At 49.5% G+C, this 27883-nt stretch overlaps 2 protein-coding genes across 4 annotated transcripts in view; one reads left to right on the forward strand and one right to left on the reverse strand.

Moving 5' to 3' along the window:
• psmd1 (proteasome 26S subunit, non-ATPase 1) overlaps positions 1-27883 on the forward strand; it is a 96016-nt gene that overhangs the window by 15423 nt on the left and 52710 nt on the right. For all 3 annotated transcript variants that reach the window (XM_064330015.1, XM_064330013.1, XM_064330014.1), the window contains exons 17-19: positions 23746-23860; positions 25266-25382; positions 27384-27486. In XM_064330015.1, the coding sequence (XP_064186085.1) occupies positions 23746-23860; positions 25266-25382; positions 27384-27486 (335 nt within the window). The remainder of the gene's footprint in view (positions 1-23745; positions 23861-25265; positions 25383-27383; positions 27487-27883) is intronic.
• Positions 2237-16703, reverse strand: htr2b (5-hydroxytryptamine (serotonin) receptor 2B, G protein-coupled). The gene is made up of 4 exons (XM_064330012.1): positions 16141-16703; positions 13762-14418; positions 8186-8386; positions 2237-4515 (listed from the first exon to the last, which is right to left on the reverse strand). The coding sequence occupies exons 2-4, from the start codon at positions 14027-14029 to the stop codon at positions 3623-3625; spliced, it is 1362 nt and encodes a 453-aa protein (XP_064186082.1). The 5' UTR covers positions 14030-14418; positions 16141-16703; the 3' UTR covers positions 2237-3622.

The following is a 27883-nucleotide window of genomic DNA, read 5'->3' on the forward strand; positions in this document are numbered from 1 at the left end:
ACTCCTGGTGTTGTGAGAGTGTGGTGTCAGTGGTGGGGCAGCAGTGTAGTGTGGGTAAGGAACTGGTCTAGTGACCCGAAGGTCGCAGGTTTTGATTCCAGGTACGTGAGCACTGACCTAGTTTTGTACCTGCTGTGGAGCAAGGTACTTAACCTGCAGTCTTCAGTGTATATCCAGCTGTATAAATGGATGCAGCGTAAATGCTATGTCAAAAATTGTGTAAGTCGCTCTGGATAAGAGTGTCTGCTGAATGCCTGTAATGTAATGTAATGTGCTGCAGTCCGTTATGTTCCTTTATCTCATCTCCATGTCAACGCTTTGGAATCGCCGAACGTTCTGTTCAGTTTAATTTCAAAGCGTTCTGATTTTTGCGGAACAGGCTACGGAATGACCCTGCGTGCTGGATCCCTCGCTCGAGTTTCCTGTGCGTGCTGCATCCCTCGCTCGAGTTTCCTGTGTTGCCGTGGTTCTCGTTCTCTGGGGTGTGGGACGGCAGGTTCGTCCCCAGGAATATCGGCGGCGAGGTTTTATACTGACGATTCCTGGCATTCCTCTGTCTGAGGTACTGCGGGTGGAATGTCTGTCGGAGAAAATAGAAATGTTTCCAGGCAGCCCTGCTCTTATAATCCCAGTGTGTGACCGATGGCAGATATTGTTACTGTTATTGAACGGGATTATTAACGCCGTTGAAATGCGTCGCTAATTTTAATTGACGCGTAACCGATCGGGGCGTCCCGCCTGTGTGTCTTAGCGCACAGCAGAACGTCTACCACGCCCGCTCACACAGAGCAGGGGGGCACAACCCGTTTACACAGAGCAGGGGGGCACAACTCGCTCACACAGAGCAGGGGGGCACACCTCATTCACAATGGGCAGGGGGCACAAGTCGTTCACATTGGGCAGGGGGGCACAACTCTGGTCCCGGACGGCCGGTCTGCCTGCTGGTTTTCGCTCCAACCCGTTACCTTGGTTTTAGTTTTCTGAATCTCTGTAAGCTAGGCTGGCTCTTGTCCTGTACTTGAGTACAGTGAAATCTTTAGGGTGCACTTGCAGCTATGAAAACTAACACAGATTCTGCACAAGCCTTAGCTGTGATTCGGGACTGGGAAGTTGTGAGGCTTTATCTCAGATAGACTATGCTGATAGAAATCTGTAATTGTAAATTGTTGGGATTGCTGACTGCCTAGCAAATGAGGCGTGCAGTGTGTGTCTGTCTGTGCAGGTGTGTGCCGGCTAGCGCCTTTGTGTCTGTGTGTGTGTGTGTGTGTGTGTGTGTGTGTGTGTGTGTGTGTCCGTGTGCAGGTGTGTGTGTGTGTGTAGGGAGAGCACTTTGGAACGACAGGTTATGACTCACACAGTGTACTCTGCACGGCCAAGAGAAAGTTCTGGAAGCTAGCGCATTGACGGCTGAGTGCTGCTGGGTAGACTCTGGGTTGTGCGTTTCTTCTTATTCATTTGCTTTGCATTTGTTCTTGTTTTGCTGTGAGTGTACCCTTTGGCCAGGCCAGTAGGGTCAATCACAGCAGCAGGCCCAGCAGATGGACTGGCGTGCAAGCCCAAAAAAGGCTGTCCCTGCGGCTGATTGGCTGTGGGGTGACATCACATGACCACGAACAGAAGGCTGCTTTTAGTTTGGGGTCAGGATCAGCCCCCCCATCCTCCCATACATACTGAGGGAAATGTTCCCCTGTGAATCATTGATTTAACAGGTTATTTGATTGATTATTTGAGGTTGCAGGTTCCAATCCCAGGTTGGACACTGCTGCTGTGCCCCTGAGCTAAAGGTACTCAACCCGAACTGCTTCAGAAAATATCCAGCTGTAGAAATGGACTGTATGTAAAGAACGGGAGTCACCCTGGATAAGAGCGTCTCCTAAATGCAGTAAAGGTATTCAGTTTTTGGTATGAGCAGGCCCAGAGTCCACACGTAGGTGGACTCTCATACCTGTTTTAAAATGTCCGCCCCGCCCAGCCGTGGGTTCGATTCCGGGCTGTGGCACTTTCGGTTACTGTCCGTAACCCTCTCCGCTCTCCCAAAATATTTTACGGTGAGCATCCCCTTTAACACGCTCACTGAACCATGCCTGTGAAGCTACAGGCTCATGTACTGTATAAACCTGCATGAAGACCCCAATGAGTCAGCACCGGAATCAAGGCTGTGTGTGTTTTTTTTATGGTGCAGTGAAGTAATGACTCCCAGTGTAGGAGATGACAACGGAACTGACACACACTCTGGCACTTTTGTAAACCAAGCAGCGCTTTGTGTTTATTCTTTAAACCAAAGCCATTCTTGCACAGGATATATTTGTCTGTATATACTTCCATTTGTAAAAAAAAAAAAAAAAAAAAGTCCCCAAAGCTTCCCATTGGCAGATGTGTTGTCTCTGTTAAGCTGCGGAGTTGTTTAAGTTCAGATATTTTGGGGGGGGGGCCTGTGTATGGCACCCCAAGACCGCTGGGGAGTTGACGAGACTAAATGATTCTGCCCGATTTCACCTGGAAGTTTGGTGTGCGGAGAATATGGCGGTCAGGAGAGCTCGTTGTATGGGAACGTGTGAAGACGTGGAGCGGGCGGTGCATCTGTGATCTGATTGGTGGGTGCTGTTTGATACCCTTTCCCGGCTGTCGTCCCCCCGCCGCAGATTCAGGTGGGCCGGGGCGATGCCGCCGCGTAGCCAGGCGTGAGTTGTCTGAACGCACAAACGCGCTCTTATTCCACGCCCTCTCGTCTGGGATCCCGTCTGAATGACAGACCCAGGCCCCCATTCTGTACTCCGCGGGCCTAGTCTTTTCTTGGCTTTCTTTCATAATACTTTATTTTTTTTGTTTGATGTATCCATTTATTTCAGTTCCCTTTTTTAAAGAAAAATCTGAATTTCTTTCTTCAGCACTGGAGCTCCCTCATTTGGTTAAATTACTGTCGCCTTGTCTTGTGTGCAGGTGAAAGTTTGAGTTTGTGCTGTGATTCGTCTGCATGTGCAGTTCTGGAAAAGGTCAGTTTTTCCATTTAGCACCCTCACCTGGAAGCTCACGGTAGTGCACTGAGGGAGTTTTAAAGCTACAGGTAGCTGAAGTGCTCCTTGTGTGTGCAGGGTGTGTTTAGAGCTACACGTAGCTGACACGCTCCTCCCGTGTGCAGGGCGTGTTTAAAGCTACACGTAGCTGACACGCTCCTGGTGTGTGCAGGGCGTGTTTAAAGCTACACGTAGCTGACACGCTCCTGGTGTGTGCAGGGCGTGTTTAGAGCTACACGTAGCTGACACCCTCCTGGTGTGTGCAGGGCGTGTTTAAAGCTACACGTAGCTGACTCGCTCCTGGTGTGTGCAGGGTGTGTTTAAAGCTACACGTAGCTGACACGCTCCTCCCGTGTGCAGGGCGTGTTTAGAGCTACACGTAGCTGACTCGCTCCTGGTGTGTGCAGGGCGTGTTTAAAGCTACACGTAGCTGACTCGCTCCTGGTGTGTGCAGGGCGTGTTTAAAGCTACACGTAGCTGACACGCTCCTGGTGTGTGCAGGGCGTGTTTAAAGCTACACGTAGCTGACACGCTCCTGGTGTGTGCAGGGCGTGTTTAAAGCTACACGTAGCTGACATGCTCCTGGTGTGTGCAGGGCGTGTTTAGAGCTACACGTAGCTGACACGCTCCTCCCGTGTGCAGTTTTGGTTCTCGGTGAGGAGCGAGGCGTCCAGCAGGACGCAGGCGGACGGGGGGGCGGGGGGGTCGTTCGTGGGGTTTGGGCGCCGGCGGAGGGGGCTCTGGCCCCCCGCCGGGCCGATGCCGTTGCTCACGCCCCTCTTCATGAAGAGTTTGGAGTTCTCGGCGACGGAGGAGCGGAAGGACGCCGGCACGGCGATGGCGGTGGCGGTGTTCTTGCGCTGCAGCTCCGCGGGCGCCGCCGCCGCGACCCCGCCGTAGCTGCAGGTGATGTAGCGGGCGAAGGCCTCGCGGAAGGTCCTGTTGAAGAGCGTGTAGACCAGCGGGTTGATGCCCGAGGACACGTAGCCCACCCAGACGAAGATCTCCATCAGCCGGGCGACGGCGGCCCCGTCGCAGGCCGTGTCGCACAGCGCCGACGTCACGTTGGTGATGAAGAACGGGCACCACATCACCACGAACAGGAGGAAGACTATGCCCAGCACCTTGGAGGCCCGCTGCTCGTTGCTGAGGTTCTGCATGGACCGCTTGCCCATGGTGGACATCCTGCGCAGGGGGACGTCCTCCGGCGAGGGCGGGGCCGGGTGCGGGTGCGGGCCGGGCGCGGGGGGGGCGGCGGGCCGGGCGGTCCGGCGGAAGGCGCGGGAGCGGAGCAGGCAGGCCTTGCGGCGCAGCGCGCGGATGGTCAGCAGGTAGATGACCATCATGATGGTGAGCGGGATGAAGAAGGCCACCAGCGAGCCGAACTTGATGAAATCCCGGAAGCTCTCCGGCTTCAGCACGCAGGCGTCGTTGACGAAGGTGACGTTGTTGGGGAAGTGGAAGTTTCGCAGGCCTTTGATGGGGATGGGCGTGGCGATGCCTGCAGGAGAGAAGGGAGCATTATTAGCCCGGAATGTTCCGGATGTTCATCTCAGATGAACTGCCTGAATTAGCTGATTGTTTCCATGCATCAGTGCCAGGTCATTCATAGATTAGACGGATCACATTTATATGTCAGGGACACGATAAACTCATCAATAAATGATAAAGGTGATAAGGCCCTGCAGGACGAGGCTGGGCACATTCAGTCTGTTTACTGTAAACTTGGCCGATGGGAAAAGCGGCAGGACAGCTGGCACTGTATTAATCAGGCTTTTTGTTTAGCCGCCTGTTGTGGGCCTGCGGCACACACCTGCCAGTTCTTTTATATGCTTTTATATTGAGCTGCTGTTCTTAAGGAAGGGAAGGATGATGTCACAGTAGCAGAGCCAGCGGCTGCTGTTCTTAAGGAAGGGGAGGGCTGACTGGATGATGTCACAGTAGCAGAGCCAATGGTTGCTGTTCTTAAGGAAGGGAAGGATGATGTCACTGTAGCAGAGCCAGCGGCTGCTGTTCTTAAGGAAAGGGAGGGCTGACTGGATGATGTCACAGTAGCAGAGCCAGCGGCTGCTGTTCTTAAGGAAGGGGAGGGCTGACTGGATGATGTCACAGTAGCAGAGCCAGCGGCTGCTGTTCTTAAGGAAGGGGACGGGCTGACTGGATGATGTCACAGTAGCAGAGCCAGTGGTTGCTGTTCTTAAGGAAGGGACGGGCTGACTGGATGATGTCACAGTAGCAGAGCCAGCGGTTCTAACGGGAAACCGCCACGGAATTGCACTCCTGGAAAATGTCTGATCAAAACAGTTTAAGTTCAATAAATGAACCGTTAATCACGGCCGACGGTAGTTATGACAGCGCAGTGAACTTGGAAGCCCGGCCTTCTGGAAGAATCTTAAGAGTCCGTGTGCCGATCTCGTAAATCCTAAATGTCCCTCATCTGGCTACACTCACATTAAAAACCGCTGGGTCAAGAGAGACGGTGTGCTACGTTCGACCTCAAGCAATAGCAGGAATATCCTGGCGTGCCGTAAAAACGGGAATATCTTGGGGTGCCATTAAAAATGGGAATATTCTGGGATGGCGTTAAAAACGGGAATATTCTGGGATGGCATTAAAAACAGGAATGTTCTGGTGTGCCAGTGAAAATGGGAATATTCTGGGGTGCCGTTGAGGTTGTCTGGGCCTGTGAATCCCGGACTGGGAGCAGCGACCGAACAGCCGAATCTGCGGCCTTCCCAAACCAAGCCAGAGCAGTAGTCTTCAGTTCATACCAACAGGCCCGGCTTGCAGAGCGTTTAATTTCCCCGAAAGCTGAAGAACAAAGCTCAGGCGCTGGTTCAGGCTGACCGCTGTGTTTGTGTAACAGCCTGTGGGTCAGCTGACCGGTCATTTTTTACGTTTGCGTTTTGGGGGATTTAGCCGATGCTCTTTTCCAGAGCGTCATGCACAGATTGCGTTCTTCAGCACACATTCCATTTATGCAGCTGGGTATTTTACTGAGGCAATTCAGGTTAAGTACCTTACTCTAGGGTACAACGGCTGTGCTCCACCTGGGAATCAAACCTGCAACCCACTCCCTGGTCATTGTACTACACTGCTGGTTAACTTTTTTCTTTACCCATAGTGCGGTTCTCCAGTTAAGAGTATGCAAGATTCCCTCAAGGCTGTTGTGGGACTTTTAAAGCGCTTATCTCTCTGATTTGAAGTTCAGCATGGCTAAATAATCTGATGCCCTTAAACTAACTATCCTGCCTCAGGCTTTACATAGATTATGATCCTTAGATGGCGAGTCTGATCTTCAGGCGCTCATCTCTCCAGCTCTTTTGATTTAGAGTTGGGCAGTAGCTTTGCCAGCTCAAATCTTTTGTAATCGCCAAGCTTGACAAAGCGATCGTGGGCTAGTATTTATGTAAAAAATTAGGTTTCTGACTAATTTATAGCGCATTTTATGTTTAGACAAGAAGCAGTTTGAATAATTTGTGTCTGGCCGGGCTGAAAAGTGTGCGCGGGCAGTAAAAGGCTCTGGATGGGTGACTCAGGAGAGGACCGCTGACGGTGAACAGTGGCCGCTGGCGACTGAACGGTAGGCTTTATGAGCGATGAGCAAACGAACGCGGCCGTTTAATTTTATTTGCTGATTTAAGACGGTGGGGCGTGTTTGGCAGTCCCAGGGGTCTGTTCTCTTGGCTTCCATCACCGCGCGTCTAAGCACCGCAAATAACAGTCCTGCTTTACTCCTGATCGAGCGGCTTAAAGCTGTGGAACGGGGCGAATCGGGGGGGTCGAGCGCTGTCCACCATTTTGCCTGTCGTCTGTAGTTCATGCCTGATAAATTTTCTTTGCACACGTCTAATGGACTGTAAGCAGTGTATGTGGCAAATCTGAGGGAACTTCGGAAGTGGTGTCAAGAGTTAAACCTGGAAAAGCAGGAAGTAATGAGAGAAATAAAATGGTGGGGGGGAAAAAAAACGTTAAATTGAGTAAATAAACGGAAGGGTTCTTACTGCAGATTTATCAGCCTGGACAGGATTCATTTGTCTGTTTGTTTTTATATAGCCTCAGCTCAATTAATGACATTTTTCATCCAAGAACTGCTTACACAATACTTAATGAGCCTGGTGACTGTGCAGTTATGTACAGGGAGTGTTTAGCAGCTGTGTGAGCCAACTTTGCTCTGGGCTTTTATTTTATACTTTTATTACATATCCCTTTAGTTACATGACACATTACATATGGTCTAATACTCATTGTAGTCTCTGAGTAATTTATTTAGGTGAAATTGGGATTGTTAGAAACCAGAGGTTTTCGGAGGCTTGGAGAATTGTTTCCAGAAAGTTCCGTGATAAAAATAGCCCCCCCCGTTCTCCTTGGCCCTGTGTTCCGCATTGTGCGTTGTGTAACGCTGTTCATAAGGGCGTTGCTGTGAAACGAGGTACTGATTGATCTGCAGCAGAGGCCTCGGTGGTGCGGTCTGCGGGAAACCTCGTCTCCTTCTCGCCACTCTTCGGTGTGAACCTGTCTCGGGACGGACGGCTGGGCTTCTGCACACCGGTCACCTCGGAGGTCTGGTGCAGTGCAGCCCAGTGAAGTACCGCTGGTCCCCTACGGTCTATATCGTCTGCTTTTAAAAATGTGGGTCTGAGTTATCGGCGTGTATGGTCTTGGATCATTGGACTTAGTTGATGCGCCAGTCTTAACGACTACTTGTACTTTTATTTATTTTTATTTTTCCATAGATTGCGTTGTTGCCGTTCTCGTTGTTAGTGTTAATCAGTTTAACCACCAGGGTCCACGTTGAACTATGCGGTTGTTCCCTGTACTTGGACCGGTACTTCTCTCTAGGGGTTTCGTCATACTTGTTCCTGGTTATGGTTATACACTTTGTTGTACGTCGCTCTGGATAAGAGCGTCTGCCAAATGCCTGTAATGTAATGTAATGTAATTTCTCGTTCTCTTTCACGTTTTGTTCAGGTATTAACTAAAGGCAGGTTTAAGTCTGTTCTTTTTTATTTTCAGACCAATCTTGTTCATATTTATTTCTCGTAAGAGTCAGGAGGGTAGAACAGTGTGATGTAAGTCTCTTCCTGCCCTCCGGTATCCTCTGCCCCTCCCCTCTGGTGAGGATGTTTGAGCCTGGCAGAGTAGGTGTGTTCCGGTGAGATGTGACTTACCGATGGATATGAGCCAGACCACGGTGATCTTGGCCAGCGCTTTCGACCGGGACTTGTACTGGCTGTGCTGGATGGGCCTCTTGATGGCGATGTAGCGGTCCAGCGAGATGGCACACAGGTGCATGATGGAGGCCGTGGAGAACAGCACGTCCAGGAAGAGCCAGATTGGACAGAGGTATCCGGGCAACGGCCAACCAGAGTCTGAGATGCAGGGAGAGAGGATGGCATCACAGTTTTTTTTTTTTGTTTTTTTTTGTAGACCCAACAGATACTCGACTACATGTTCTTAACATTGAAAATTCTGTCTCTCCACTGCTGAAGCCAAAAATTCTATTTACCTTACATTACATTACATTTATTTGGCAGACGCTTTTATCCAAAGTGACGTACAAAAGTGCATTTCATGGTCATTGGACAACTACAGAACACAAGTTCAATAAGGTACGATACTCATTTCGTACAGCTGTTTTTAGCCAAGAACACAGTTCAGTTCACACAATGAAACACTATTCTGACCTAACTTATGCCAAGCCAAACTAGGGAGAAGAACATGCTACAATATTAGGAGAAATACAAATGACAAAAAGTGCTGGAGGGGTACATGCAACATGAGTGTCATGAAAGGGGGATGCATCCTCTGGAACAGTGGTGACCAACCCTGTTCCTGCAGAGCTACCATCCTGTAGATTTTCACTCCTGTCCTCACAAAGCACACCTCATTCAACAGCTGCTAATTAGTGGAGTCAGATGTTATTGTTGCTAATTAGTGGAGTCAGATGTTAGTGTTGCTGATTAGTGGAGTCAGGTGTGCCAAATTAGAGTTGAAAGGGAAGCGGACAGGATGGTAGATCTCCAGGTCCAGGTTGATTTCCACTCCTCTAGAAGTTCATGCATGAAATTCATTAAGGGTCTGCACTGTGATATAGCGCCTTAAGTTCCTGCCACCGATCGTAAACCTCCTCTAGTGAAGAAGGTGAGAAGGGATGCGAGAGCTGATCTCGCCTGGGTCTGTAGAATCAGACATTTTAGTGAACATGACCAAGGTCCTGCAAGTCCATTGACCGCATTGACGAGGTTTGCCTTTAACCGGTACAGTAGACCAGAGGTCTGCATGACATTACAGGACGAGGAATTTGCTCCGAGCACTTTCTCGACATGTTTTTATGCGCTTCAATGATGGCGGTGAATTTTTTTTCCTCTCTTTTCCAACTCCCCCCCCCCAAAGAAATAGTTTTGTCTTGGGAGTGGAAATGTCATTTGTAGAACGTCTGTCATTTTTTGAGCCTTTTGAAGATTTACGTTTGGAGGTTGAATGAGGGTTCGGTTTCAGATGTAATGTCTACCTCCTTCCAAAAAAAGAGAAAAGCAGGAGCGTGGTGGATGGTTGCGGCTGTGTGTGCTGACGTTTGTCTCCTGGCTATTGTTGACTGTTGTTTAATATTGATTTGCAGGGGGTTTCAAAAATATGTACTTGGCCGTACTCTAAGACCGCTGACTCACAACACGCAACCCTCGTGCGAAAGAAACGGCTTTGAAGTGCATGCAGACATTCTGTTAAGACCAGGCTTGTGCTAGAGTCCTGTTTTAAAAGCTCCTTTTTATCAAGTCACGGCAGCAGTAGAAAATGTGTTAAAATATGACTTCATTTGTCTTTTCACCTGTTTGAAAATTGCAAGTTAACTTCTGTTTACTGCATCACATTGCAATTGTTATATTTTTCTGTCCTCGTACGTTTTTCAGCATATGAATAACATATTGAGAAGGCCTTGCATACGGTTTTGCCAGGAAGCACTAAATCTATCCTTAATTTCTGCTGTTTGCTTTCCTTGTCTTTAACAGACCTTTGCTTCATATAACAAGATTGATTGTAGTGCATGCCAACAACATGACAAGCCTAGCTTCAAACGTGAGAAATGAAAACTCCCGATGTTGAGGTTGAGTTTATTTTTTAAGTGGTGTGTGCGAGGAATGAATTTGCTGGAAAATGGGTCTCGTGTCCCTGCAAGGAGCTGAAGGTCGGTGATCTCCATTTTTGTTTTGGTCAGGTTCCTCCCGGAACTTTGTTTGTTTTGGATCCCAGACGTGAAATATGGCGGGAAATGGGGTGGGATTGATCGACTCCTAAAAAGAGGTTTACATTCGGGGTGCTTTGGTTGGAAAGGTTGTGCCATCGTCTGAACGTTCTGCGTTATGCTTGTTTGCTGATTTCAGTGAAGTTGTGAAATGTGTTAAGTGATCCTTCATGGAAGCGGAGATCATTTCTGTTTGTCCCTAATTCACACCAGAGGTCAGTCTGTGTAGAGCTGGTAATTGGTCCGTTTGACTTTATACATTTCTAATGTAGGTTTGAAATGGAACTGAAGTGAACGGTACACTTGGTTCATTATAGCTTTCGGTGGGGTTATGTACCTTTGTGTGTCTGTTCTTTTTGATTGCGGTCTGGATTTGTCCATGCAGGTTAGTTTCCTGTCTTCTCAGCATTATTTTGCGTGTGTTTATTATATTTTGGAAATCCATGTACCAGTCAAGACCGAATTGAACTGCTGTTATTTTATTTATTTATTTTTTGCTGATGACTTGGGATTTTGTCTCCACAGAAATCATTCCCCTCTGAAAGCTGAAACACAGCTAGTCCCCCCCCCCCCCCCCCCAGCAGGCTCTACTAAACCCTGCAGAGCTCCTGAGTTCATAAGCCGGTGAATTTCGGTCACAAGCGATCTGCCCTTGAACCGGTGCACTGTGGCACTCTGTGGTGCACTGTGGGTCTTTATGGCATGTTCCGTGTTCCGTGTTGCTAAGCGGAGCGCTGGGTACCGAACGCTTCGCTGAACACCGGTCAACACGGGCGGGAGTCTGAGGTTGCGGCCGTCTATTCAAGACCCGCCCTCTTCCCCTGCTCATGGTGGGGACAGCCTTTTTAGGGAGGTCCTCTTTATTAATAAACATGTTTTGTACTTATAAGTCATGTTCTTGGCTTTAAAAAAAAAAAAATTTTAAATAAAAAAAATCCTCCCAGACTTTGAAATACGATTTTGTTTGAAGCTCAGGGAACTCACTGCACAAAATGGCTTTTTTAAAATGATTTATTTAATGGCTTTGGACAGAGAAATTGTCGCTGTAATATTATTACAGACTGTCTGGACCTCTCTGCACCTGTCAGACTCCTTGGCCTCAGATCTCAGATCTCACTTCGTTCTTCTGTTCTGCAGTTATTTTGGGTCAGTGGAGAAGGTGGCCCGGGACGTTTCTGTGGTCAGTGACAGGGCTCGTTTTGCAGTGATTCATTTTTTTAAAAACACTCAGCCCATCAATCTTTAGGTACATAAAATAATTAAAATGTGCAGGGATGGTTGTCTTGCTTGTTTTTTAAGGAGATTTACGAGATTGCTCTCGAACTCCCCGCAAGAAAAGTGCCAGATTTCTGCTAAGACTCAGCGCAGTAGATTTTGCAACTTCAGGTTTTGGACAGGTCACCAGCTCTCTCTCTGCTGATTTTGTATGGTCCAGGTCCCTGATGGGTGGCCAGTTCTCCCACTGGTTTTTAAAATATTTTCTACACTGTTCTCAGGGGCTTCAATCGCTATATTTCATTTTAAATTCACAAGTTCATGTTTGGCTACTCTGTAAATCACGCAAAATCGCATATGAAACGATGGGGAGTACTGTGGGGTATGTTGACTATCAGTTAGCAAATAAAGGTGGAAGAAACGATCTGTAGCCTTTTCTGTGAAAGTATATATTTTTGCATTTTGCCAAATGCAAACATGTTTTAAAATTAAGAAATAAAAAAACTGTTTTTATTGCTGCAGTGCAGAATTTTTGACGCGTGTGATTTATAAGGCAGTGTGCTCAGTCTCACATTGTTACTCTAATCTTCCTCTAAACATTTCTGATGTGGGCTTGGGTGTGGAACTGGGCGTAGATAGACCCCGCCCACATTCTCTCAGGTGTGTGTGGCACAGGAGCAGAACGGAGGCGGGGGGGCTGTCACCTGTCCCCAGTGAGACGGGTAAAGTCTGGTGGCCAGGTGCGTTCCCATAATCCACGGCGGTACTTGTCCGTTACAGGCTGTCCTGCCAGCTTATTATTTCATTGGCTGTGTTGTTTCTTGATCCCTGAAACTGCGCTGTTGATGATAATGAGCTGTTGAGTGACTGTGCCTGTGAGCCAGACCTATAATAAACTGGAATAAGTGAAAGTGCCTAGTTCTGTTAGAAACTAAAGGCATTTTTCAACAGCACTAAGTGGTGGAAGATGTTGGATGTGACCGAGACCGGTGTAGGCAGTTAGGGCGGCTGCCCTAAAACGGTCTGTTTTTCTCTACCGGGGGCCGTCAGCTCTCCTCTCCTGTGATTGGACAGTGGTTTCCCTGTAGATTTCTAGCAGTGGTGTAAAGCTGTAAAATTAGACGCACTAGCACACTGACAGACACTCAGAGACGCGCGCGCAGACGCGCACACACACACACACACACACACACACACACACACTGCTGAAGGCAGTGCAGACCGCAGCAGAGGAAACTGATTGGCTGTTGGGATTAGCTCCACTACCAGCTGGTTGGCTGTTGGGATTAGCTCCGCTACTGGCTAATTAACTGTTGGAATTATCTCTACTGCCTGATGGTTGGCTGTTGGAATTATCTCTGCTACCTGCTGGTTGGCTGTTGGAATTATCTCTGCTACCTGCTGGTTGGCTGTTTGAATTATCTCTACTGCCTGCTGGTTGGCTGTTGGAATTATATGTGCTATCCACAGAGAAGTACAGCTCTGCGATTTATGTTGGCTTCAGTAGAGTAGATCTTTAGATTTTTTTGTCGTGCTGTAAAAACAGAGGAAGTGTGATTTGGACAGAGAGATGTTTGCGTATGTCAGCGTGGCTGAAAGGCTGCTCCTCAGGGGAGTGAACAGAGAACACCAGGCCGCCTGTCCTAACCGCTGCTCCGCAACACACACTCACACAGCTCTGAGTGAGACCGCTCTTCTGCTCTGAGACAGACATCTCTCTGAGAGAGAGAGAAAGAGAGACACACCGCTCTCAGAGAGACTGCTCTACCACTCATAGAGAGAGAGAGACCGCTGTGAGAGAGACCACTCTGAGAGAGACACCGCTCTACTGCTCTGAGAGAGACGTCTCAGAGAGACCGCTCTACCACTGAGAGAGACCGCTCTTCTGCTCTGAGAGAGAGACGTCTCTGAGAGAGAGAGACACCGTTCTGAGAGAGACTGCTCTACCGCTCAGAGAGAGACGTCTCAGAGAGACCGCTCTACCACTGAGAGAGACCACTCTGAGAGAGACCACTCTACCACTGAGAGAGACCGCTCTTCTGCTCTGAGAGAGAGACGTCTCTGAGAGAGACCGCTCTACCGCTCTGAGAGAGAGAGAAAGAGAGAGACACCGTTCTGAGAGAAACTGCTCTACTGCTCAGAGAGAGAGAGAGAGCGAGAGAGAGAGAGACACCGCACAGAGAGGAGCCTGCTAAGTTTTGCGCAGGCACACTGAGGACGATCCGTTAGGCCCCGGAAGTAGCAGGCAGGAAGTAACGGGCTGTTAGGGTTTGGGTTGGGCGTACTTACTGAAGAGCACGGTTACCAGGGCGATGGGCATGACGAGCAGCCCCACCAGGAGGTCGGCCACGGCCAGCGACATCAGGAAGTAGTTCGTGGCGTTCTGCAGCTTCCTCTCCAGCGCCACGGCCAGGATGACCAGGATGTTGCCCCCGATGGTGGGGACGATCACCGCGACCATGAGCAGCGACGCCCAGCGCAGCTCGCCCCCGCCGCCGCCGTCGCCGCCGGCGATGGGGTTGTCCGCAGAAGAGCCGTTGCCTGGCAACGGGGACATCTCTGGCGGGGGTGCGAAGGGGGCGCTGGCCTGCGTGTGCTGGGGGGCTGTGCTGTGAGTGCCTCCGTGGGCGGGGCCAGCATGGTCACACGGGGGTCCCGCGGGCGGGGCCAGAGAGGGCGGAGCCAAAGTGGACAGGGTTATTGCCGGAGGGGCATTCCCCTTTTGACTTCCTCTCCCTCGCCCCTCAGAAAAAACACTCCTTCTCCTAAACCACCTCTGCCTCTGGCTGCAGTTTTAAACAGACTCTTCCCTCTTCAAGCACAACAGTAATCCGCCAGTTGGCTGTACTTCCCGGAGGAACCCAAAGGGGGCGCTGTTCAGGGGGTAAGAGTTGTAGTCCTGACTCCTGCAGTCTCTGTTCGGGGCCAGAAGTCCTTCCTGATCCCCTATTTAAAAAAATAAAAATTAAAAATTAAATTAACACGAACAGGATAACAGCCTTTTCAGCAACACAAAAAAGGACACCCCCAATAGCTCTCCATCTCTCTCTGTAGTGAAGTCTTTAACAGTAACTAGCCTGGAAGTCTGTTACTGTTGCTGTTTTATGAGGAGTTCATGAAGCACAGTGACTCATGTGATGTCATCAATCCTCTCATCGTTTGCAAGTGTGTGTTGCGTGATTTTTAGTTCAGCTCTGTTAATAATCTCCGATTTTAATTTTTCAACTCTGTTAATAATCTCAGGACATGCGTGTATTTAAATTAATCTTTGGGCAAGATGGCCGCAAGTGGAAATTGATAAACCAAAACAAATTACTGCAGGCAATTTGTATAATTAATGTAATTTCCCTTCTAACCATATGGTGCTCAGTTGTGCATGTTTTGTTTTGTTTTGTTTTTCGACAGATGTAATTCAATTCAGAGCCACTCTGAATGATATTTATCATTTTCAGATGTGCAGTTTAAATTGTTTTTTTTTTTTGGAAAACAAATTCCTTCCCGTCATTACATTTGCACTCAAAAATAACAGGTACACAGGAAAATCACCCAGGCTAATTGTGAATTTCTGTTCAGTATGTGAGCAGACATCTTAAATGTGCAAAAAAAAAAAAAAAGTGAAATATTTATTTGCTTTTTAGTTGTGCATTTTTCACAGATTTCTGCTGTACTGTGGATATTACCCATCTTACGGAAAACATTTTCTGTTCTTTATATACCCTTTACGCATTTAGTATTCTTTACATTGTGTCTGTTGTTATAGTTTCTCCTCAGTATTTTAAGTTCTGACTCGAGACCTGCAGTTCTCTTGGTGTCTTTGAAGGGCTGGGAAGCTATTTGACCCTGCTTAGCCCTTGTCCCTCTGGTTCAAGCTGTTCACTTAAAATATGTTTTTAGTTCTCTCCCGTACGCTTTCATGGGTCTAAATTTTGTTTTCCGTAACTTTTTTAGGCACTTAGCAGATGGTTGAATGACTTGCGCAGCTTATTTTTTATTTTTATATTATTTATTTTTTTTAGTGCAGTCCATTTATGCAGCTGGATATTTCCTGAAGCAATTCGGGTCAGGTACCTTGCACAAGAGTGCAGCAGTAGCACCCTACTTGGGAATAAAACCTGCAACCCTAGAGCTGCAAGATAAGTTTGCTGACCGTTACACTGCTGTTTCATAAGTCATAAAATACCTGGTCATCAAAATATTCACACACTGCCAAATCAACTCTAAAACTCTTTTCTAAATTACTAAATGATCATTTTTGACACGAGTATAGGACTTAGTAAACTGAAATAACGCATCATTAGTATTAATCATTATATTGCAATGAGAGCGGTCTTGTAAAGATGGATTCTGATGCTAAGTTGTACTGAAAGGTGTTTATTATTAATCATCGGAGAACATTTTGCCCTGCTGTACACATGCATTATAACTGAGATACAATCTGTCCTCCCCTTTTTTAGAATCCATTTTATTTGAAGACTTTTTTTTTTTAAACTAATAGTGCACATAGATAACTGAGGTGTGGTATAACCCCGGGTTTCTGGGTTTAAATGCGTTACAGCGTGCTGTGCGGGTGATTTTCAGTCGGGCGTTTTTTCCGTAGCGAATGTGAAAGTTTAATTTGGGCTGCGGCGTGTGAGCGGCAGCGGCGGCGCTCTCTCTCCGGCTCCTTACCGTGCTGGAACTCCGCTGTCGCTCCGCGGCGTGTGCGCGGCTGCGAGCGGCGCTGTTCCCCTCGGGTCGAGCGTTCCCCGGGGCGACCGTACGGAGCGGCGGGGGTCTCCGCTGAAACTCGGCCGAACCGCGCGGCGGGATGTCCTCCTCCTCTTCCTCACTGAAGCCGCGGTCTTCCTCTCCTCCGACGCACAAACGGCCTCTCTCAGCCGCTCGGACGCGTCTGCGCTTTTATTTTATTTCTTTTAAATAGCGGCGCGCGCCCGACGGCCCCTTCCGTCGCAGCGAGTCGTAAATATTTAAATATCGCCTCGCAGGAATCTGGAGAATTGTCTTCCGTCCAAAGTGTCGGAAAAGCACCCATTCCAGTCACGCATCATATACTGCGATCACAGGTTTAGAGCTCTCTGTCTGAGTCTGTTTCTCTTTCTCTCTCTCTCTCTCTCTTTCTCTGTTTCTCCCTGTCTCTCCCTCTCCCTCCCCCTCCCTCTTTCTATCCCTTTTGCTCTCCTTCTCTGCGTTTCTCTCGTTCTCCATCTCACTCTCTCTCTCCCTCCTCCCCCCCTCCTCTCTAGCTTCCCTGTGGGTGGGTCTGGGGGTTTGGGTGGTGGGCGGGGTTAGCAGATGAATATCTCTGCTCTGGCTCTGTTCCAGCAGCCATGGGGGGTAGTTTGGGTGGGGCAGGGGGTTTGGGGTGGGCGGGGTCAGCTCTGGCTCTGTTCCAGCGGTAGTCGTGGGGGTGGGGGGGGGGGGAATTCCTTCCGCTCAGCCGACCTGCTGTTAGTGCGTGTCACTCTTCCTCAGTCCACTGATCCGCCGCGGCAAAGGGGCTGTTTCCAGGGCCCCCCCCCCCCCCCCAGAAACTTCTGCCCCCCTCATCTGCATTTCCCCTCAGTCTACTGCAACCCTGGTGTTCCAAAAATCTCAGAGCCCCCAGTTACCTGCACTGCCCTGATACCTGCCCAGTTACCTGCACTGCCCTGATACCTGCCCGGTTACCTGCACTGCCCTGATACCTGCCCAGTTACCTGCACTGCCCTGATACCTGCCCAGTTACCTGCACTGCCCTGATACCTGCCCAGTTACCTGCACTGCCCTGATACCTGCCCAGTTACCTGCACTGCCCTGATACCTGCCCAGTTACCTGCACTGCCCTGATACCTGCCCTGTTACCTGCACTGCCCTGATACCTGCCCACTTACCTGCACTGCCCTGATACCTGCCCACTTACCTGCACTACCCTGATACCTGCCCTGTTACCTACACTGCCCTGATACCTGCCCAGTTACCTGCACTGCCCTGATACCTGCCCACTTACCTGCACTACCCTGATACCTGCCCTGTAACCTGCACTGCCCTGATACCTGCCCACTTACCTGCACTGCCCTGATACCTGCCCACTTACCTGCACTACCCTGATACCTGCCCAGTTACCTGCACTGCCCTGATACCTGCCCTGTACCTGCACTGCCCTGATACCTGCCCAGTTACCTGCACTGCCCTGATACCTGCACTACCCTGATACCTGCCCTGTTACCTGCACTACCCTGATACCTGCCCAGTTACCTGCACTGCCCTGATACCTGCACTACCCTGATACCTGCCCTGTTACCTGCACTACCCTGATACCTGCCCTGTTACCTGCCCAGTTACCTGCACTGCCCTGATACCTGCCTGTAATCTGCCTGCCTGATACCTGCGGTTACCTGCTACCCTGATACCTGCCCAGTTACCTGCACTGCCCTGATACTGCCTTACTGCACTGCCCTGATACCTGCCCTGATACCTGCACTGCCCTGATACCTGCCCTGTAACCTGCACTGCCCTGATACCTGCCCGGTTACCTGCACTACCCTGATACCTGCCCACTTACCTGCACTGCCCTGATACCTGCCCTGATACCTGCACTGCCCTGATACCTGCCCACTTACCTGCACTGCCCTGATACCTGCCCACTTACCTGCACTGCCCTGATACCTGCCCTGATACCTGCACTGCCCTGATACCTGCCCACTTACCTGCACTGCCCTGATACCTGCCCACTTACCTGCACTGCCCTGATACCTGCCCACTTACCTGCACTGCCCTGATACCTGCCCAGTTACCTGCACTGCCCTGTCCTGTCAGCGGTAGGGACGACCTCCTCCGGGCTCGGTTCAGACACACACCTTGTCTCTCAGATCACATGCAGGTACTGTCAGGACTGCAAGCCAAGCAGCTGCTGGTTTTATTCTCTTAAGTTGTTTCTGATACGTGAAGGCTGCTGTAAGCAAGCCGTCGTCCTGTCAGGGTCCTGGCTCGGTCCGTACGGTTTTAAACGTGTGTGTGTGTGTGTGTGTGTGTGTGTGTGTGTGTGTGTGTGTGTCTGTGTGTGTGTGTGTGTCTGTGTGTGTGTGTGTGTGTGTGTGTGTGTGTGTGTGTGTGTGTGTCTGTGTGTGTGTGTGTCTGTGTGTGTGTGTGTGTCTGTGTGTGTGTGTGTGTGTGTGTCTGTGTGTGTCTGTGTGTGTGTCTGTGTGTGTCTGTGTGTGTCTGTGTGTGTCTGTGGCACCTTTATGCAAATGGATCATTTGGCAATATGTTGAATTAAAATGTGAAGATCAGAAGTCTTTATTGGCACGGTCAGATTTCGTAGTGTGTTTTTCGGGTTTCCTGCGCTGGTGAGGACTGAACACACTCACGCACTCGTGCGCGTGTGGGGTTCATATTCCAGCCCAAGGGCTCCGTTTGAAGTGACTGTGAGAGAATTCCGATGGAGCTTTCCAGCGCACATGGCTCATGAAAATGGTGGTGCACTGTGCATGGCTACGGCATAAAAACTTTTTGTTCACTTTTTGTGTGAGAGAGTGTGTGTGTGTGAGCGTGTGTGTGTGTGTTTAAAATACATGGTTGTGAATTGTATTTCTTAAATTTTTCCAAGAGGTCCACATATTTACCATATATTGTAATATGTTCCATTTCCACCATGGTCAGAGTAGGGGGGGTGGGGGTGTGCAGTGATTCTGGGCACCCCCAGTACCCCCCTGCCCCCCACCCAAATTTGCCATGCTGAAGCTCTTCCTGACACTCAGATGTAGCGCTGACACGGCTGGAATGCGTTTGTGCTCAGATGTTCCACAGTGCTTTCCTCTCCCCTTTCCCCGTGCCCGGGGATGCCCTAACACAGGAAGTGATGTCAGCGACCGCGTTCTGCTTTGACTTCGCTTCTCCTTAGAGCTTCAGCCTGGCAGTCCCAGAGTGCACTGTGCTTCACAGCGCACGTGAAACCTGGAAAATACCCCCTGACTGTCACCGGATCCACTTCCGATTGGCCGTTTTGATAGCCAATAGAATAAGAGGATGAGTGCATGTGCGTGTGCTTGTGACGTACCCAAGTCCTTTGCCTCTGGCTGAAGCATTAACTTGTCTGATAATCTACATTTGCGTTCATTCCGAAAATCCACACCCCTGCCCCGGGTCCTGCCCGCCCCCGTTTAGCTCTGTTCTTCAGCGGGTCATGGTGACGCACCCCCGGCAGGTTGGGCGGAGTTGTTTGTGTGTGTGGGGGGGGGGATCCGGGGGGGCCGGTCCTGGAGAGCGTCAGGCCCTCAGCCTGTTTATGGAAGGCTGTGAGCAGAAAGGCTGAAGCAGACCAAAACAAGCTGCCCCGGGGGAGAGTGCTGCTGAGACTGTCCAGATACGCCGTCCGTTTGGGAGCTGGAGGTGGCCCGGGCGGGGGGGGGGGGGTCACAGGCTGTCCCGTCCTCGGGGCCTCTGGGGCTGGGCCTCCGGGTCTGTCCCATGTGGGATTCTCTAGTGTAAAATATCAGTAAGTGAAACGGAGCAGGGTTGATGAGGGACACTGATGTGTGGTGACCCACGGGGGTTTGGGGTCAGATTTGGACTCTCTGGGGACTTCCGAGCCCTGTCCTGTCTTTGCTACTGTGTCTCAGAACACCAGGGAGTTTAGCAATGGATCCCAGCTGGCGTTTCCGGATCTGTCGGCATTCCCACATCCCAGTTGGCATTCCCTTATCCCAGTACACATTCCCAGATTACTTGGCATTCCCAGATCCCAGTCGGCATTCCCAGATCACGGTCGGAATTCTTGGGCTAATGCGGCTCATGGTGTGTTACCCCCACACTGGTGTCACAAGTGAATTCCTCTGCAAAGTGGATTAAACAGCAAAGATCGGCCCGCCTGTTCCTAACCACGGAGTCCTCGCGTGCGTTTTCGGGGTACGCCCCAAACGTGAGGTCCAGGCTCAGACAATGGACCCTTGTTTCCAGCCCCGACCCTCCAGCCTGAGCCGCGTGCCGTGGCCAGTCTCAGAGAGCATTATTACCAACAGAGGGCTTGCCACACATAAACAAAGCGTGCTCCAGCATCGCGTGTTAAAGTGTCCTGTTTTATAACTCTCATTTATTCTCCCGCCCCTCTTCCCCCGGCCTGAACGCCGTCTGCCCGTTTATTTTATACCGTATATTTGAGTCATCGGGGGCAATATTAATATCGCCTTGCGCTCCTTATTTATTAACAATTTTTTTACGAGGAAGGACTGCCATTCGCTACCGTTCGTCCTTCTTGACGGGGCTCGTGTCTGAGATTCCGAGGCGCGTCGAGGACCTCTCGCGCGCGTTTACGAGCGCATTCGCCCTGATTTACTCTCAGGCTGCGCCTCCGGAGCCCGTTAGCCCGTTAGCCCGTTAGCCTCGGTCTGAAAGCGGAGAGTACCTTCCGCTCCCCTGGAGCCGTTCATATAAGAAAATGGAACATTTTTTAGTGGAATGGGCCCCCAGGCGCTAAAATAACGGTCGCATTACCTCTCTGTGTAAGATGGCCACCCGCGCTGCCGCTTCTGTGCTCGCGCCAGACTGACGGAGGAAGTGCTGTGGTACTGTGAGTGTGCCAGCGTGCCACACCCCTACCTCTGGTCTGCTCTAAATGCAGCGATAATTAGTTTGTCTTTGTACCGTTTTATTTTCGCCTTTTGCGAAAAGCAGAAATCACTTTTTTTTTTAAATAGATCTTAGCCTGTAAATGTGTCCGCGTGGTGTTTTTAAAAAAAAAAACATTTTTTTTGTAAACCCTGCTGTGTAAGATCAGACGCAAGTTTGACTTCTTCAATGGATTCAATGATTTGAGAATGTTCTGCTGCCAATGACGGTGTTCTGACCGATTTCTGAAATTGGTTTAATGTTAACTTGAAATATTTCAGATTTGCTTCCGTTTTTTGTCCATAGGCAAGACGAGTAAGATTTCATTTATGACTGATTTATCAGCTAGCACCGCAGATTACCGGCTTCATGGCTAGGAAGCACGGAATTATGGGTAGGAGAAACGGACTTTCAGGTAAAGGTTTTTGATGCGCTTGCACAGTGATTCAAATAATTTCCTGCTGCCAGTCCTGGTCATCCTTGGCCCCAGAACTTGGGCTTGGCGGGCCTCACCCAGTTACCACGGTAACTTTAGCATTTTAAACCCCAGCAGCGATCCTCGTCTACTGGGGGGGGGTGTGTTAAAGCTCTGGGGTTTAATTTTATTTACAGGCCGTCGTCTCTCCTTATCTGGGGCCCAAACGGCACGGCAGACTCGGGCCGGTCCCGTCCGGTTCGGGCTCTGCGTTAGCAGGGATTCCACGCATTGCTAAACCCCAGCGGTGTGCCAGAGTCTTTATTTCGCCGCTGTGTTTGTGTTGGGCAAACGTGAGGCCCAGGGCTTTAATTGGGTGTTAAATCGTGGGTGGGCTCTTCGACGTTAAAGCACTAGAGAAGTTTTTTTTTTTTTTTTCTTCGGTTGTTCCTGCTGCCAGAAGTTCTGACCGGTTCAGTGTCCAGTTCAGTCAGCTTCCCACGGTCAGTGTGTGTGCAGTGTGTGTGCAACCCCAGGTCACACATGATGCTCAGAAATGTGACTTAAACATCTGAATTTATTACTTTTTTTTGCACTCTTGCACTTTCTAAATGGACAGTAGAAAATGAAAGAGAAGCATAAAACTTTGGAGAGACAATGTGCTTAAGTTCTTGGGGAAAAAAAAAACGTCCTCCTCTTCCTCCTCCTCAGTGTTTTTGTGATGGATTGGCTTGTTTATCTGGCTCTTCCACACTTGCCATATTAAGTTGACTTGGACCTGATTGGGGTTCTGGCTGCTGTGAGAAACGCATTTAACGCCCTGAACAGAAAGGGAGACCTGTACTGTCTGCCAACAGAACTGCGCTTTTAAAATGAGCTCCTGAATTTAAACGAAGTTCTGACAAACTGCTGCTCTCAGGTTCTGTGCTCAAGCTGGTCTGTTTAAAAGAAATTCAGTGTCAGCTGACAGGAGACTAACCAATTAAACTGCAGAATGGAGGCACCCTGAAATGTAGTCTTGTTTGGCACGGGAGAGAAAATTGATAGATAAATGTATATTAAATGTGTTCACAACCTTTGCAGCATCACAGATTTAGATCACTGAGCCAAGCTGAACAATTTGTGCAAATTTGCCCACATAATATGTGCACACACGCATGCATGCACACTCACACACGCACACACAAGCCCTTTTACTAGATGCATTCATGGGGAAAATGCTAAACTTTTTATGAGTTTAGCAGATGCTAAATCCAGAGTGACTCGCACAGGTTACATTCTTTACATACAGTCCATTCACACAGTTGGATATTAACTGAAATGATTCAGGCCCTGCAGGACTGCAGCTACAGCTACAGCTCCGTAGGGTTTACTGGCTCATATACATGTCATAGCCCCCCCCCCCCGTTGTGACCATTCCTCCATACATCATCTGAGCCACCCCCCCCCCCCCACCCCAGCCCGAGTTAAGGGGGGTGAACAACCTGCTGCCCGTCTTCCCAGTTTTTAATTTCATGGAACACCTGAATCTTTTCTTTTTGGCTCAGTCTTTAGTGCAGTCTGCAAAAAAAAAAAAAAAAGAAAAGAAGTACTACTCTGCATTAAAGTTCACTTTTCAGTCCAGACCAATCCGCTCCCCCATCGTGCTGAGGGTTTGTTCGCTGTAAAACTGTCGGCGCTGGTTCGTTATTTACTTCACTTCTGCGCTGAACTTGTGACCGTGAGCAATCTGCCTGCCCGGACCGCGGTTCTGCCCCATTAATCACCTTCCTCCGATCTCATTGGCTGTGGTCTTTAAGGATGGCCGAGGTGACTTACCTGGGGCGGTGTGAACACCTTGCTGGACCTGCACGTGTGGGGTGTGATCCTGCTGTTTTGTGGCTGTGAGAGAGAGAGAGAGGGCTGGTGTGATAAAATGCAGGAAATCGGGGTGGGGGGTGGGGGGGGGGGGGTGTTTTCTGTCCACTGCGGCTCGCTAACGAGATGAAGGCCTGTGAAACTGTGCTAATTAGATTATTTTCCTCTCTGACAAAATAGCCCATCAGTCCTGCGTTCTGTTCTTCCAGCATCATTAGATTAACCTGTTCTCTTGTCAACGTTCCAAATATTTGCCAAGCGAGTGCATCTGCTTTGGCTGTGATTTCGGGAGGGGGGGATGTTGCTTACCTGGTTAATTGTTATTGCAGGGCAGCTGGTGTCTTGTGTTACCAGGGGCTTGGTGGCACTGATTGAATATTGAATATCTCTCTCTCCCCTCTCCCCCCCCCTCTCTGTAGGACCCCAGAACAATGCCCCAGCGTGGTCTCCCTCCTGTCAGAGAGCTATAACCCCCACGTGCGCTGTGGAGCCGCCATGGCGCTGGGCATCTGCTGCGCTGGGACGGGGAACAAGGTGAGGCTCCGCCCCCTCACCTGAGCTGCACACCGACACGCACAGGCACGCACACACACACACACACACACACTCACACACATACCCTCCCCTAGGTGAGGCTCCACCCCCTCACCTCACCTTGCCTAAGCTTGCAGAAGCTCTTGGTGTGTGTGAGAGAGCAGGTTGGAGAGATGGAGAAAGAGAGGGGGGAGATGGGGGGGGATGGAGGGTGAGAGGCAGAGAAGGAAAGAGGAGAGAGTGAAAGAGTGAGAGAGTGAGAGCACTGGATCATCTGCAGTCCATACAGTGCCCAGTCCAATCAGCTTTTCAGCAGCATTCCTGATGGCGCTCAGGTGTTGTGAGCCCAGAGGCATGATGGGACAGAAGAACGCAGACAGGAGCAGAGCACGGGAGCGGATCTGGCGCTCTTAGTGTTCAGCTCAGGCCCACCGCAGCTCATACACCTCAGCCCTGATGTACACACCTGGGGGTTCTGTTATTACTGTGCTGTTATTTCTCTTATTTGGGTGCGGTTATAGGAAAAGCTTATTCAATGAGGTCTTTTTAGCACTCAGTCTGTCAGCGCAGTAAGATTATCTGTCCTCCCTTGAAGCTTGAACTTTTCCAGTCTAGCTTGTTGTGCAGTCCGGGTATTTATTTATGTTTTTCCCCTAAAGAGTATGGGAATGTTCAGCCAACTCTGTACCGCAAGATGGTCCAGCTGGCATCTGGAGTCTGCTTTAGGAGGCTTTCAGTAGCACCGCGGGCCAACAACAGTTCTACTATCCAAGCACTGAACTGCTGGCTTGGGAGCTCCACCAATCACAAAGCATGTTGGTAATGACCTGCAGAACAAAGCCACAGGTGATTGGTGGACATACTTTTGTGTGTGCGCCGAATCAGCATTGGTTTTATTGGTAATTATTAACACACTCAGTGGTTGGTGGAGTTCCTGTCCTGATTTGAGATGGTTCATGGATACAGGCCCAGGTGTGCAGGTGGTCTTTGTTTTATTGTCTGTTTTTATGCCCTGTGTAGCACAGAAAGGCACGGGCATGCTGCGGGCATGGTGTGGGCATGGCTGCCCGCTTGGCTGGCGGTTCACTCAGAGGCCCGCCAGCGTGTTTGCGCTCCTGCTGAGCGGTTGGTCAGCTGTCGGACGCTGGCATTCGGCCGTAATGCCCGAGAGTACAGTAACACAAACATGGCCTCTACAGAGAGCGCCTGCCTTCCTGCCTGCCAGGGGGCGGGGCTTACAGCCGCTCGAGCGATGCCATTGGGCTTCTTCTCCCTGACGGACTGGGCTCTGGTCCTACCATCATTTTACATTTCCCTGTCACTCCCTCCTTTTGCCAGGGGTTTCACTGAGCTTCATGTCCTGGATTTTTAAATGATTAAAAAAATGAATTCCGTCTTTTTGCAGGAAGCGATCAACCTGCTGGAGCCCATGACCAACGACCCGGTGAACTACGTGCGACAGGGGGCGCTGATCGCCTCCGCCCTCATCATGATCCAGCAGACCGAGGTCACCTGTCCCAAGGTGAGTCACAGACACGCCCACCCAGCTCACCTGTCCCCCTGGTGAGTCTCAGACGTTCACCCGGACTGCATCATTGACCACAGTGGAACAACAATCACTGTGAGTCAGGCCTGACTCCGCCCCCTTTCTGTACCCGCCGTTTATGAGACTCGCTAAGAGTGCTGGGAACCACACGTTGTCAAGGTGACAAAGAGCGTCAGTGCATTGATTGCCCCCTGAAAGTGCCCCACCCTGGAGCCTGATGTGCTGTTCATGTAAATCTCAGTCCTGATTCCACTCAGAATACCCTCACTTAGAGCCTGGCATACGGGACCTGAGTGTGTGTATAGGCTGGCTGAAATCAGGGCTGTGTGTGTGTGTGTGTGTGCGTGTGTGTGTGTGTGTGTGAGGAGGGTAATGCCTGCTCTGTGTATCTGCTTCTCATTTGTCCAGAGCAACCTAGCGTCACAATATTTTGAACAATCCGGATGCTTCTTCAACAGCTCTTGATCTGCACCACTAATACATTTTCCCCCGTTGATACCCTGTACTTATCCTCTCTCTTTAGTTGCGCTGGAATTCCGGCAGCGTGTGTCTCTGATAGTTTTACCAGTCGTGCTCGTTAATTTTTATCTTCGGGAAGGATTCGGGTCGATCGCTGGCAGGGAAACGCATGTGGTTATATTGACCTACTCGGCACTTTCTGCGAAGTAGATTAAAATTCTGCTCTCACACGCGTCTTTTTCAGACCTTAATCGGTGCCTGGCATTCATGTGTGTAGCTTGCATGTCTGTTCGGAGTGTAGCACAGTGGGTAAGGAACTGGGCTTGTAACCGAAAGGTCGCAGGTTCGATTCCCGGGTAAGGACACTGCCGTTGTACCCTTGAGCAAGGTACTTAACCTGCATTGCGTCAGTATATATCCAGCTGTATAAATGGATACAATGTAAAATGCTATCTAAAAAGTTGTGTAAGTCGCTCTGGATAAGAGCGTCTGCTAAATGCCTGTAAAGTAAAAAAAGTTAAGTAATGTTCGCACATCCGAGCGCTTTTTGATTCGCGCTCTTCTCCGTTAGCTTGAGGATGGGTGAGCACGCTCTTTATCGCTGGAGGCCGATGCGTCTGTTCAGCATGCAGTTCAGTGACCGAGGAGCGGATGAATCCTTGATCATCAAAGCTTTGAAAGCTTTTTTTTCTTCTTTTTCCCCTCCTTTATTTATTTATCTTGCTTTGATGTGCTGGGTTTCGAGTGCTTTTGTTCATTTCAGAACCGATAAAGCGTCACACTGCCCCAGCTTCACAAATCATGCGAAGAAGCTTGGTGTGTAGAACCAAAAATAATAACAATGAGAACCTGAAATACAATGTTTGAAGTTTTAAACAAAAAGAATTATAAAAATGCTTTTTTTTTTTTTCCTTCATTAAAATAATAAATGAGGTCATACCTACACTGTATTACTCTTGTAATTTATTGAGGAATGGAAGCAGAGGTAATGGACACGAGGGACTCTGTAAACAGGAGCATTTGGCCTGTTTGTTTTCTTCAGTGTGTTGCCGTTTGGCCCAGTTTAAACCTGTGTCTGATGCAGCAGGTTTCTGCGATCTCATTGTCTGAGTACACTTAATACTGTCCGTGTTATTATTCTGCAAATTTAGTCTGAGGTCGCATTTCTCCAAGTTGCTGCGCTCAGTTTTTTCCTGACCAGCAACCACAGCCGAGTGCCTTGTAACTTCCACACACTTATTATGGGATGTTATTAGTACAGTGGTGATGACTGGAGAGGACGCATGCTGTTGTGTTTACAGTCATGTCCGATATCAATGGAATCTGAGTCTGACCACTTGTTGTGAGACTCGAGTTGTATTTGGACAAATCCGACATGTGTCCTGGTCTCTTGTGTTAAGACTACAGTTATCAAATGGTACATGTATTGGGTTTGTCAGGAAGTGGCACATAAGGAGTGTGGAGTGTAAGAAGTGGAGTTTAAAGGGTGATTTTATGTCTTTACCCCTCCCCCCACAGGTTAACCAGTTTCGGCAGCTGTACGCCAAGGTCATCAACGACAAGCACGATGACGTCATGGCCAAGTTCGGTGCCATCCTGGCGCAGGGCATCCTGGACGCAGGTGAGTGGGGGTGCTTTCCGGAAACCTGCGGAAGGCTGTGAATAGTCCGTCATCCCAGCGTCTGAAAATTGAATGTGTGTGTCTGCGTGTCCGTGTGTGTGTCTATGTCCGCGCATTCAAGTGTTTTCTGATGTCCAGAACAACAGTTACACAAAAATAATGCCTGCCCTTCAATACACAATCAAACACACACACACACACACACAAATGCACACATGTATATGCTTTCAAGTTCCAATGAAAAAATCACGTAGCCGAAGTACTAAAGCCAGAAAGTATGCAGAAAATAACCGTCCTTCCCACAAAGGTTTTCATATCTGATATAGTCACAGTGTGTCAAATATTACAGAGAATCCTAGTAATGATCAATGCATGAATTTAAAAAATCGATTCCCCT

Source organism: Anguilla rostrata, chromosome 4 (assembly GCF_018555375.3).
Source record: "Anguilla rostrata isolate EN2019 chromosome 4, ASM1855537v3, whole genome shotgun sequence".
Taxonomy (NCBI): domain Eukaryota; kingdom Metazoa; phylum Chordata; class Actinopteri; order Anguilliformes; family Anguillidae; genus Anguilla; species Anguilla rostrata.

Bases quoted from the DNA above. Each gene is read 5' to 3' on its own strand.
- htr2b (XM_064330012.1), bottom strand. From the start codon at position 14,029: ATGTCCCCGTTGCCAGGCAACGGCTCTTCTGCGGACAACCCCATCGCC. The intron at 8,387-13,761 runs GTAAGTACGCCC...CCTGCATCTCAG, and splicing joins CCTGGTAACCGTGCTCTTCA to ACTCTGGTTGGCCGTTGCCC. The intron at 4,516-8,185 runs GTAAGTCACATC...TCTCTCCTGCAG, and splicing joins GGTCTGGCTCATATCCATCG to GCATCGCCACGCCCATCCCC.